This window comes from Halichoerus grypus, chromosome 13 (assembly GCF_964656455.1).
Source record: "Halichoerus grypus chromosome 13, mHalGry1.hap1.1, whole genome shotgun sequence".
NCBI lineage: Eukaryota > Metazoa > Chordata > Mammalia > Carnivora > Phocidae > Halichoerus > Halichoerus grypus.
The window spans coordinates 62,803,091-62,816,172 of NC_135724.1; the positions used below are offsets into that span (position 1 = coordinate 62,803,091).

The 13,082-nt window shown below is 51.1% G+C and overlaps 2 protein-coding genes across 2 annotated transcripts; one reads left to right on the forward strand and one right to left on the reverse strand.

The window, feature by feature from the left end:
• The first annotated feature begins 451 nt into the window (after window positions 1-451).
• Window positions 452-6,725, forward strand: C13H22orf39 (chromosome 13 C22orf39 homolog). The gene is made up of 3 exons (XM_036104247.2): window positions 452-701; window positions 849-1,016; window positions 3,738-6,725. Exons 1-3 carry the CDS (start codon window positions 525-527, stop codon window positions 3,864-3,866), a joined length of 474 nt encoding a protein of 157 aa, XP_035960140.2. The 5' UTR covers window positions 452-524; the 3' UTR covers window positions 3,867-6,725.
• A 1,709-nt stretch (window positions 6,726-8,434) lies between these two features.
• MRPL40 (mitochondrial ribosomal protein L40) lies at window positions 8,435-13,026 on the reverse strand. Its single transcript, XM_036104246.2, has 4 exons — window positions 12,159-13,026; window positions 11,760-11,843; window positions 9,739-9,897; window positions 8,435-8,874 (listed from the first exon to the last, which is right to left on the reverse strand). Exons 1-4 carry the CDS (start codon window positions 12,209-12,211, stop codon window positions 8,550-8,552), a joined length of 621 nt encoding a protein of 206 aa, XP_035960139.1. The 5' UTR covers window positions 12,212-13,026; the 3' UTR covers window positions 8,435-8,549.
• Between the last annotated feature and the right edge of the window lie 56 nt (window positions 13,027-13,082).

Here is a 13,082-nt window from a genome sequence, read left to right on the forward strand (position 1 = left end):
GGCGCCCCACACTTGCAAGGTTCTCTCCTCTACCCCGTGACACACACAGCCTCCACGCCTTTGACCAGCCTACCACTGTGCTCAGAAAACCCTTCGCTCGCCTCCACTACCAGCCTGCGTTCCCTCGGGAAATCATCCGGCGCCCTAGACCGCCAACTACCTACTGGTCACGCCCAGCCACCCTCACCGAGTCCGCTGCAGCCGCAGACTTGGCAGCTTTGCCACAGGGCGTTGATGCTCAGTATGTGCTTATGAAAGCGAACCCTATCTTTTGAGATTTCATTAAACTGCTGAAAACCGGCCCGGACCCCGTGGTTTCAGAAATAGCTAACTTCAGGTGGCTGTGCAGCCCGGGACGCCCGCCGGGCACCAGGCGAAGGGCCGCTGTCATCCATTTGGCCTGGCAGGCTGCACGCCAGGCGTTCTACCTCCGGACACGTCCCCGCCCGCACGGTCCCTAGGCCCTCCTGGGCGTCTCCTCCGCTTGTCGCCGCCCCCCGGCTGTTATTGGCGGCTCAGCCCGGATGTCTTGTTTATCGGCGCGTGTCAGGGTGGGTGCCGAGTCAAGCGTCACATCTCGGAGTTCATTGGTTCCTATCCGTCAAACACGCGGTGCGTCTTGTCTTCAATCTTCATTGGCTAGCGAGCGCAGAGGTGGGGTTCGCAGTCGCCCGGACATGGCGGACGGCGGCGCCTGGCGGGTAAGCGCGGGGGCGCCCGGGACGTGCAGGAACCTCCTTGGGCCCGACGGCCGGATTACCCGAGCCTTCTCCCAAGGAGGGGACGGGATGGGGGTCCCTAGGCGGGCAGTGCAGCGGCCTCCGGCTCAGGCGTGCTTCTCGCTGCAGCCGCCGCGCCCCTGCGAGGCCTACCGCGCCGAGTGGAAACTCTGCCGCAGCGCCAGACACTTCCTGCACCACTACTACGTCCACGGCGAACGGCCGGCCTGCGAGCAGTGGCGGCGCGACCTGGCCAGCTGCCGGGAGTGGGAGGAGCGCCGAAGCGCGGAGGCCCAGGTGCACAGGGGAGACGGGGGTGGCGCTTGGGCCGCGGGGGTGCATTGCCCCGGCGTCCGAGTGCGCGGACCACACCCTCCCCCACATTCCAGGCCCCGGGACACTGGGAGAGGAGTACTGCCTGGGTCCCTCCTTTTGTTGTGCTTCCTTTCTCTTGAGAAATATCAAAAATTAGTATATCAGCGGGGCTTTCAGACATTGAAGGACAAAGAAAGGAGAACGTGGAGTGGTTTGGAGAGAAAGGAGAGATCCCCTAACAGTGATAGTGTCCTCAGCAGGCCTGCGGAGGGGTGATATTGCTGAGGCCTGAAAGACCAGGAACCAGCCTTAACAGCCTTCACCCGGCCCAAGGCGGGGCGCATCTGAGGAACACAAAGAAGGGTCAAGTGCTTGGAGCAGAAGGAGGGTGGGCTGTAGAGGGGTAGGGGATTAGGCTGGAGAGGTACCAGGGACCTGGTGGGCCTTAAAGAAGGGTTTAGATTCAGCCTAAACGTGTGCTGGGAAGCATGACTTGATTTATATCTTTAAAAGATCAGTCTGGGGGTCCTGGGTAGCTCAGTTGGTTAAGCGTCTGACTCTTTGATACCAGCTCAGGTCTTGATCTCAGGGTCATGAGTTCAAGCCCGCATTGGGCGCCAGGCTGGGCATGGTTAAAAGGGGGGGGGGGGGGCAGTGCCGGAAGTGCCTGGGCGGCTCAGTTGGTTGGGCAACTGACTCTTGATTTGGGCTCAGGTCGTGATTTCTGGATTGTGGGATCAGGCTCCACGCTGGTGAGGGAGCCTGCTTGGGATTCATTTTCTCTCTCTCTCTCTCTTTCTCCCTCTCCCCCCACTCCACTCCTCCCCACCTCTCTTAAAAATATATAGATATAGATATTTATCGGTCTGACTGCCAGGGTGGGAGAGTGTATTATGGAGGACCAAAGAGACCAGTGAGGAGGTGGTTCTGGTTTTCCATTCATTCAGCAAATATTTATCATGTTGGGAGCTCTTAAAGATACAGGAGTGATGAGAACAGAGCCCCTGCCCTTCTGGCACCTTCGTTCTAGTCTAGAATAGGCAGTGGTGCCTTGGAACTATTGTGGATGGGGACATGAAGAGAAGCTTGAGGGTGCAGTGCTCATGGGGAAGGGGGAAGGGGACCCAGCAGGACTGGCAACTGCTTCAGCATGGTTAAATGTATGTGATTATCGAAACAAACAGATGTGGAAAGCAAGCTGCTGTATAAAAGAAAATGATGACAGGTCCATTATAAGTGGAAATCAAAAAATTGGGAAAGATAGCTTGTAGCCTATATAGCAAGAGATTAATAACGTTTTTTAGAGAGACCTCATATATCAGAAAAATGGGGATGATTTCAGAATAGAAAAGTGGGCAAAGGGGTGCCTGGGTGGCTCAGTCGGTTAAGCATCTGCCTTCAGGTCGGGTCATGATCCTAGGGTCCTGGGATGGAGCCCCGTGTCAGGCTCCCTGCTCAGCTGAGAGCGTACTTCTCCCTCTTCCCCTCCCTTTCCCCCTGCTCCTGCTTTCTCTCTCTGAAATAAATAAATTTTTTAAAAATCTTAAAAAAAAAAAAAAAGTAAAGTGGGCAAAGGGCACAAAGAAAGAATTCATTCAAAAAGAAAATCAAATGATCTGGTATACAAGGTCAAATGACAAGTGCTTTCTGCCCAGTGAAATATCAGAAGTGCCGATAAGGGTTTGGAGAGTCAGGGGTACTTGTGCAGTGTTGATGGAGTGTTACGTGTTCTGATTATCCTTCAAAAGGATACCTTTTGACCCCCTAGTTCTACTTCTGAAAGTCCATCCTAGGGAAGTAACTGGGTAACAGTGCAGTTAAAAGTTCAAAATATCTGGGGCACCTGGGTGGCTCAGTCAGTTAAGCGTCTGCCTTCAGCTCAGGTCATGATCCCAGGGTCCTGGAATCGAGCCCGCATTGGGCTCCCTGTGTGGCAGGAAGCCTGCTTCTCCCTCTCCCACTCCCCCTGCTTGTGTTCCTGCTCTGTCTCTCTCTCTGTCAAATAAATAAATAAAATCTTTTTTTTTTTAAAGATTTTATTTATTTATTTGACAGAGAGAGACACAGCGAGATGAGAGAGAGAAGATGAAATTATATACGTAAAAAGGCCAGCATAGTGCTTGGCACCTACCAAGTGCACCTTTCATGGTCATAAGGTACTGCCCAGTGTTTATTGTGGGAGGAGAGTGGCAGAGAAAAGCCCGCAGGTTGAGTGGCACCTATTGTGTCTTTCCTCTGGATTCCTTGCCTGTCCAGGGCTCCCTGGGCATGTGTCTCTTGCCTCATCCTCCCCACTGTGGCCACTCTTTCAGACTCCTGTCTCGTGCTCGCTTTGGCAGCACATATACTAAAATCAGATTCTTGTCTCCTCTCAGCTCAGCCTCATGCTGGTCCCAGCAGGTAAATCTGGTTAGGTCAACTGAAGACATCAAGTCCTGAGGCCCAGAAGAAGACATTTTAAACTTTACTCAAATTCTGGTGATCTGCACAATAGTTTTTCACAGTAGCTTGGGAGAAAGAATGATACAGATCTGTGTGTTTTAGTATGGAATAGTCGCCAAGGTTTATTAGGTAGAAGCAGCCAAGTTCTGGAGTGGTATGTGCCATACGCTTTGTTTGTCCAGCTTGTTTGGGAGGGTGCTGAGGAGGAGGGAGGTACAGGGGCCACGTGAGCCGGAAGTGACTGGGGTCTCCTTTGCACAGCGGTCCCTCTGTGAGAGCGAGCGTGCAAGAGTCCAGGCTACACGGAAGCACGCCCTGGTGTGGGCCCTAAGGCAGAGCCCTCCTGCAGACTGGCACCTCCCTCTGCCACAGGACGAGAAAGACCAGTGATGAGCACTCCTGAATGGCTTCCTCTGATCTGTTTCAAATGGGGCTGTCGCAAGACCCTGAGGACGGTGACGGGCCCGAACAGTCTAGTGGGTCCCTGAAGCTTCCACTCGGCTTAGAACACAGAGCCTGAGGTCTCCAGCCCTAATTGCCCACTCCTGCTGCTGCCTTGCTCTGACACAATTTCACTCACTGCACAGCTTCCAGGATGCCGAACACCATTGCAGATCCCGGTGAGCAGCCAGGTCAGGCTGGTTCATGCTCCCCGCTGGGGACAACAGCATTCTCAGGTAAACTCTTGAGTGGTAGCCCTGATCCAAGTGGACACATAGGACGGTCAGAACGAGGTAACTAAATGGTTGTGCTGTGGTGAACACCTGTCCTGGTCCTGGTTTGGTGACACTGTGCATTGCCAGCCCCTGGTGCTTACACGGAGCTATTAGCCCACTCACTTAGTTCCTCTGTGGACACAGACAGGGTGTTGCTCCTCATAGGAGATAGGCCCTCTTGAAGACTCTGGCTTTTAAGAAACGCACACAGCTACAGAATACACAACCTCACGTTAAAAGGGTTCATAGACCCTTGGCTTAAGAAACCCAAGCCCAAGACACGTGGAATTTTAGTCTCTTTCCTTTAAAATTTCCCTTGGTCAGTTTTAGAAAATGTAGATTATATCAAATGCCATTTCGCACATTTGATTTCAAATAGAAGCTGAAAATTAAATCCACAATTTAATAGTTGAGATTGTTAGATTTAGCACCTGACATTATTGTGCTCGGACAGTATTGGAATTTTGTATACTTACACTCTTGTAGATGTTTTTAAAATATATGTTTATGAACCAACAAGAACTCTAGTTCTCGAAGAGGTCTTTTTTTATCACTAATAAAATGATTTAGCATCTGGTGGCTGCAGAGCAGGCCCCGTGGTGTGGGGCCGAGGGCGAGGCTGGCTGTGTGCCCCGAAGCCTCGCTGCTCCTTCCTGGACCAACTGCCATTTTAGTACCTCCCTCACAACTGGGCCCCAACCTGGCCACAGACAGTGGGTCAGACATCTTTTAACTCATTCTTTGGGGCAAAATAATCCCATCACTTCAGAAGGGCGTACATTAAAGAATAGACTTTGCCCTCTCCTGTGTGCATTTTCTCCTGTGTTACCCCAAGAGTCCCTGTGACTTTGCGTACCTGTAAGTGCTGGGGGATCTGCACATAGGACCCCAATAACCTCTCCCTGTGTATGTACCTGTGAGTGGTAGGGGTGTGTGCACACAGGTCCCCAGTGATCCTTCCCTGTGACTGTGTGTACCTGTCAATGGGGGAGAGGGGGTGGGTGCACACAGGTCCCCAGTGGTCCTTCCCTGTGACTGTGTGTACCTGTCAATGGGGGGAGATGGGGTTGTGCACACAGGTCCCCAGTGATCCTTCCCTGTGACTGTGTGTCCCTAGGAGTGGTGAGGGGTGTGCACATAAGTCCCCAGTAGCCTCTCCCTGTGTGTGTGTGTGTGTACCTGTTGAGTGGTGGGAGCGTTTGCACACAGGTCTCCAAAGGTCCTTCCCTGTGACTGTGTGTACCTGTGAGTAGTGGGGGGTGTGCACATAGGGGCCCAGGAGCAGAGGTGAGTATAAAGAAGAACCTATCCCAGGGTGGGTGCCTTGATATCGAAGTCAGCCAGGGTATCTGCCTTGTGTCTGTGGCTACTTTCTGGAGCATTTCCAGCCAAGGAGAGAGGGAAGGCTGCTGGGAATCTACAGGCATTCTCTTCACTCTGAAACACAGGAAGGGACATTTGAATTTTGCAATCTGCATATGATCCCTTGGGGTTCCCGGGCTGGGGCTGCGGTAGCAGCCAGCACAGCAGTCCTGAGGGGCTCACCTCAAGGGATCCACATTCTCTGTGTGCTTGTTTAGGGCTGGAGGCTGCCCGCCGCTGAATGCTGTGTTAGGAAGTCTTATTCCTTCTCTGCTGCTCAATGAGTTCCACACTGACAGATAATCATTGCTGGACAGAATGTTCCTACATCTGCTCCTGTGTTCACCCATCACAACATCTGAGCACCACTACATGGCCAGGTGGGGGTTGAGGCTCTGGGATTGCAGTCTTGAAATGGGCAAGTTGCCTTCAAAGAGTTCCAGTTGAGTTTAGGGGACAGACATAAACATTGAAACCTCATTAAGTAAGTCTAAAATAATGGTAAGTGCTGTGAAGAAAATGGGCAGTGAGAAGATAGAGCAGCAGCTCACATTTTTTGCACAAAACCCGTAACAAGTTTTATGATCTGGTATATACTTTATATACTGCATATATGGTTCAAACAAGCCTCACAGAACAGTCCTTATCTGTACAATGTGTGATACACTGACATTTGCGGTTCTGTGCGACTGAAAATAAACTGCTGTATGTGCAGCAACTTGGGTGAAACTCAAATTATGCCGAGTTAAAAAATCTTAAATGGATGCATATGACATAGTTCCATTTATGTAACATTGGTGAGATGATGTAATAATAGAGATGGAGAATGGCTAATGGTGCCAAGGGTAGGGATGGAAGGAGGGTGTGGATGTGGCTAGGGTACATAAGGGTATCCTGTGGTACTGGAACCTTGACCTCTACAGAGCTGCATGTGTGATGAAATTGTGTACTGTTAGACGTACACACAGATGAGTGCAGACATAGTGGGAAACCCGAATGCATTCTGGGCTGTGCCTGTGTCAGTCTCTAGTCTCTTTCACACGGACTGTACATGGTGTGTAAGATGTTAATACTTGGGGAGGCTGGGAGAACCACACACAGACCCTCCTTGCATCTTTATTTCCAACCTCCTGTAAATCTGTAACTAGTTCAAAATAAAAAGTTAAAACTGCTGGCCCTGACCCCGTGAACTGATTATACAACCTAATGGATGACACGTACTGTTTGAAAAGCACTACTACAAAGCACCTGCAGGGATGCCTGGGTGGCTCAGTCGGTTAAGTGTCTGCCTTTGGCTTGGGTCATGATCCGAGGGACCTGGGATCAAGCCCCACATCAGGCTCCTTGCTCAGCGGGGAGCCTGCTTCTCCTTCTGCCTGCTGCTCCCTGTGCTTGTGCTCTGACAAATAAAATTAAAAAACAAAACAAAGCACCGGCCATGGGCAGGGAGGTGGGGAAGGCCTCAGCATCTGAGCCCAGACCTGGATGAAGAAGCCTGAGCCTTGTAGGGGAAGGAGCACACAGTCCACAAGGAACAATTAAGTGCCGTGTGCTGACTGGGGGGGGGGGGGGGAGGGGGGGGAGGTTGGAAGGTGGAGGGGGGTCTGTAAGGTGTGATCAGGGGTGGCGAACAGCCAAATGCCTGCCCTGGCTTGTGCTTCACGGAACCCTCTGGTTGCTGTGCAGAGGAGCTACAGGGGTTGGGGGGAGTGCCCACCTGGAGAGATCAGTTGGCTGCTGCAGTGGAACAGGCAAAATGTGGCAATGGTGTGGACCTCAAGATAGCAGTGAGGTGGTGAAAAGTGGCCAGATTCAGTATTTGTCTCAGAGGTAGAGTTAAAGAACTTAGAATCCTTCGGCAGCATTTTTATCCAGTAAAAATGTTTATCTAGTAAGTTTTTAAACCAAAAGTGAACCACACACCAGGAAAACAATCTGAATTCTTCCTCAAATGAAATGTTTCCCTGGTTTATCTACACTAAGGCAGCGAAAAACCCAAACCCTTTCTGAGGTAGCAATGCAAGTCACTAGGAGAAATGGCTCTGTTTGCTCACTGGACCTTCACTGTTATGGGCTGAATTGTGTCGTTCCCCACTCCCTCTAAATTCCTGTGTTGAAGCTCTAACCCCTAATACCTCTGAATGTGACTATTTATAGAGATAGGGTGCTTAAAGAGGTAATTAATTTAAAATGAGGTCATTATACTGGGCCCTAATCCACTGACTAGTAGTATCCTTATTACGAGACAGGCACAGAGGGATGACCCTAGGAGGACCCAGGGAGAAGGTGGCTCTCTGCAAGCAAAGGAGAGCAGCTTTGCGGAAAAACCAATCCTGCCAACACCTTGATCTTGGAGTTCTGGCCTCAAGAACTATGAGAAACAAATTGCTGTTGTTTAAGCCCTCGGTCTATGGTACTTTGTTCTCACAGCCCCAGCACACTAATATATTTACTATTCCAGACTGACACTTGAATGAGTCAGGTGCTACGCCCTCCTAGGGAACACAGCAACTTTAAGTAGTGTGTCCCAGGCTTGCTCCACTCTCTTCAGCCTCCCTCCCCAGCTTAAAACCCAAAGCTGGCCCTGCCAAAGATGTGAGGAAGCTCCCGTGCTCCATTTGCCCAATGGAAGGCCCTGCCTCTCCTGTCTGCACAGGTATGCAAACACACAGCACATAGGCCACACATCCTTCACCTCTGCTCCTTGAGGTACTTAGCTGCCTCTTGCTGGTGGTGTCTACTCTACACAACTGGAATCTTCCTTTTTACTGGGGAGCAGCGGTAGATGTCTTGGTCATTCTCTCCCCAGTACAAGGGCAGCATCTCTCACCCCCATCAATCCTCAGGTGAATTAATTCTGACTCAAACTTAAGACAGAGACACTTGATTAAACATTATTTATTCACAGCATGCCTGACTCTGTGACAAGCAGGCCTGAGCCCTGGTCATTCTGGCTCTAAAGGGCAGTGTGTTCTGCACACAGGTGCCTGCCGCTCTACCTCTTAAACTCCACCTGTGTGTACACCTTGGTGATATCATGGTATCTGCCTTCAGGGGGCTGGTAGTTGGAGATTGGTGGCGTGTAATCTGGCCCTTCTCTTTCAAAGGGGAACAGATTGGGGTCCCGCTTGGTGGCCTCCACATGTAGCTCTGGGGACATGAGTTGCAGCTCCTGCAGAGCTTCCTGCTGGGACTCAACCATGGACCTGATGGCATCCCTCTCCTTCTCATGCTCTTGATGCTTGTACAGAGACCACTTCTTCAGGAGCAGAGCTCTCCGCTCACTCTCCTCAAAGGGAAGCTCCACGTGAGGCCGCTGTCTAGGAACACACAAATCCGAAGGTGTGAAGCTGGGAAGCACCGACCTCACTGGCCAGGTAGTCTGGGCGACTGCATACGACCCAAGCGTCCCCACTGCCAGACACAGATGGGACTTAGGGAAAAACGTGGAAGTTAGGGATAAATTAAAGCATGGAATGTTGATGTGGTAGCAGCTGCAACTGATGTTGGAAGCCAGTGCCATTTGCTTTCCATGGACATAAGAAACAGTGATGCTCTAAGAAGAGTGGTAGCACTTCCTCTACCCCATGCCTAGACTACCTTTGGTGAGAGGTGACTGTGGAAATGTAAAGTGGTGTTATGAAAATGGAAGCCCAAGTCCCAGGGAGTCAAGAGCCCAGATCAGCCCTAGAATACCAAAAAACCACCCGCCATGTCCCATCTGTACGGCAAGATGCTACTTTATAAATGGTACACACTTTTTTACAAGGCAGCAACCCTGCCAGGCCTGTACACAACACATCCCAACTATGAGCATTTGTACCGTAAAGCTAGAGGCTAAGGGTTTTCTACCATCAAGATGGGACAAGGGCTGCAGACCCAAGGCCCAAGTCATCAGTCACAGCTAAAACTCATCTTACAAAAAAGCAACAATACGAACTGGCTTATCAAATAGTTATTCTGAGTTTCCTTCCCATTTCTGCCATTCAAGAGCATCACCCAGGAATGCTTTTGCCAAATCCCACAAGAAACAGTCAAGGAGAAAAGGACTCAGACTGGGACCTAGTCTGCCCATGCCCACTCACCTTTTCCTGTCACAGGTGTGAAATGCATTTCACAGACAGAACTACCAGAAGGTGATGGAACTCTTTGTCCTGAGAACCTCGACCCTAGAGAACACTTACCTTGCTTTATCCAAGAGCCTCACAGGTGTAATAAAATCTTCGATGGGAATTAGCTCCTGGCTAGCTTTCTCCAGTCGTCTGATCCTCTTTTTCAACCGGTCCTTTACTGCTTGGTCTTTTTTAGGATCTACCTTTTTCTTCTTTCGCAGAGGTTCTGCTCTAATGGATAAAGCAAACATTAGACATTTTCCTCCTCAGTGTCACAACCATGCTGAGAGACATGGCACTAGGTGAAGTGCCCAGAACTTGTACCATGCTCTCCACTGGGGAAGGAACTATGCATGGGTCTAACCTCATGAGCTGAGTGTGAAAGGGAGACGGCCTCCAACCCAGGGTACTTGTCAGAACTGTGTGTGCACAGTCAACCCAGGAAGGGCTAGAAAAACTTAATGGGGCATCAGGGTATAAATTAAGAATAAGTACTCATCTTTCATGTTGGGTTTGGGTGTGTCTTGGGATTGCAGTGGAAACTGAAAATACCAAATTGATGAGTTAGAAAATCATTACTCACATTTTAAATGGATTTGTGATTTTTTTTTTTAATTTTATTTATTTATTTGAGAGAGTGCACTAGCCGGGGGAGGGAGAAGAACAAGCAGACTTCCCGCTGAACAAGGAGCCCCATGCAATGCGGGGCTCAATCCCGGGTCCCTGGGATCATGACCTGAACCGAAGGCAGATCCTTAACTGACTGAGCCACCAAGGCACCCCTGGAATTGTGATTTGTAAAAGTGATTTGAGTAATAAAAGTGACTGACACGTCCCTGTTCACTTTTCAGGATTTCTTAACAAATTTCCCCATCTTAGAGCATTAACAAAAGTCTGATGTACTCTCAGAGAACAGATCTCCTATGGTGATAATATACTATTAAAGATAAGTAAATCCTCTGGGTCGCCTGGGTGGCTCAGTGGGTTAAGCGTCTGCCTTCCGCTCAGGTCATGATCCCAGGGTCCTGGGATCCAGCCTCGAAGCCAGTCTCGAAGCCAGCCTCACAGCCAGCCAGCAGCCAGCCAGCAACCAGCCAGTGGCCTCCCTGCTCAGCCGGGAGTCTGCTTCTCACTCTGCTCCTACGCCCGCTTGTGCTCTCTCTTGCTCACTCTCATAAATACATACATACATACATACATAAATAAATAAATAAAATCTTACAAAAAAAAATAAGTAAATCCTCTAGCATCAAGACTGAGCTTTGTGCAGATGAATGGATAAAGAAGATGTGGTCCATATATACAATGGAATATTACTCAGCCATCAGAAAGGATGAATACCCACCATTCTCATTGACATGGATGGAACCGGAGGGGATCATGCTAAGTGAAATAAGTCAAGCAGAGAAAGTCAGTTATCATATGGTTTCACTTATTTGTGGAACATAAGGAATAGCATGGAGGACGTTAGGAGAAGGAAGGGAAAAATGAGGGGGTGGAATTGAAGGGAGAGATGAACCATGAGAGACTACGGACTCTGAGAAACAAACAGGGTTTTAGAGGGGAGGGGGGAGGGGGGATTGGTTAGCCCGGTGATGGGTATTAAGGAGGGCACGTACTGCATGGAGCACTGGGTGTTATACGAAAACAATGGATCATGGATCACCACATCAAAAACCAATGATGTATTGTATGGTGACTAACATAACATAATAAAATTAAAAAAAAAAAAAAAGACTGAGCTTTGTGAATCAAGTCCCTAGAAAGCATCCAGACTCCTCTAATCCTCATGCCTCCCCCGAGCTCTCCAAGCAATCAGATGTCTATGCTGTGTCCTTTAAAACATACAACAATCCCTTTAAAACTGATTTTTATTTAAACCATTTTTACGTTTAATTTTTATTTTCTGATTACAGGCAGCAGTATTCCACATACAGAATGCTGAAAAACAGAAAACATCTACCTAAATTTAAACGACAAATTTCGCAATTAATTTTGCAAACCAAATGTCCAGTAGTCTTGTTTTGTTCTGTTTATATGCACATCAGTCTCCTGCTGACACCCCCAAAGAGGTCAGGCCCACGGTAGTTTACCTCATGGGAATGAGCTCCCAGAAGGACAAAAATGAAGCCCGCTGGTGGGTGTCTCTAGTCTGTGTCTGCCAAGTTCCCAGAAGCCTGAAAGAGACAAAAGGATATATAAATATCTGATTCTCCCCACTAACCAGGAAAAGAGGAAAAAATTATGCTACCCTCAAAATCTGGGGCCCTGGTAATTGCTATGTGACGAGGTCAACGTGCGAGACTTTTCCAAAATCCCCCGTTCACACCAGAGAGCACTTGGGCAGGGTCCCTGCTCGCCAGGGTCCTTGTATTTTCATCCACAGGAAGAGGCACGATCAGCTAGCTCCTCCCTGAGATAAAGTGGTCAAGGGCGGTCGGCGAGAGAGCACAGGCGAAGGACCCTACGCCCCTGCTGGGGTCCACACTCACCAACTCCGCGAGCGCAGAGCGCGAGCGGAAACTCCCAGCGCTGCTAAGGCCATGGCCCCTCTGGCAGTCGACCCGCTGCTTCCGGGCGCGCGCCCCTTGGCGGTCCGGCCCGCAGTGCCCCTCTCAAAGGTCCGGCCTTCCCGTCGCTCCGCGTTCCCGCGTTCCGGCTGCGGAGGGCTGGGCTGACCTGGCCCGCCCCCGACGTGGCCCCGCCCCGCACGCCCTGGCGGCGCGCGGGCACGCCCCGAGCGCCTCGCACCTAGGGCGGCGTCCTCTTTTCCGCCTCTGCTTGACGCTGAGAGTCTTTCCCGGCTAAAGGCGCAATCCCGCCAGCGGGTGCTCCAGCTAGTCGGCTTGCGTCCCTGCGAGGGTTAAGACCCCGCAGTGCAGCCGGAGTGGCCGAGAGGTCGTCCTTCCGGGTCCAAGTGCCCACGTCTGTTTAAACGGCCCTGATCTTTCCTAAACGCGCTCGTCTCGGCCTCCCCCGTGACCACCTCCCTCCGCCCTCGGGGCTAACTCGTTCCCCCGCAGTCGTCCGAACCCTGGGGCCGCGGCCACTGCCGGCCACATCATCCCGGCTCCGGCACGTGGCCTGGCGCTCGCGAGATGCCCAATAAACGCGTATTGATGAATGACGGAAGCTAGCTAATTAGTCGGACTCGGAATCAGCGAGGTAGAGCTGGTGAGAGGCCGTTCAGGCCATTCCGACCCCTCCGGACTCCGCCGGCCCAGGCTGCAACTCGAGGCCCGGCTTGCCAGCCGCCCTCCTAGCCGACCCCTTGTGGGCGGCCGCGCCCCGGGCGGGCCCCAAGCGGGGTCACCCTGCCTTGCCCCTGCCCGCGAAGGAGTCCGGGCGGCCCCGTCCGCGTGGGGAGCGGTTTCCCGCCGGGGCGATTTGGCAGGTGCGCGCCGTGACTTCCGGCG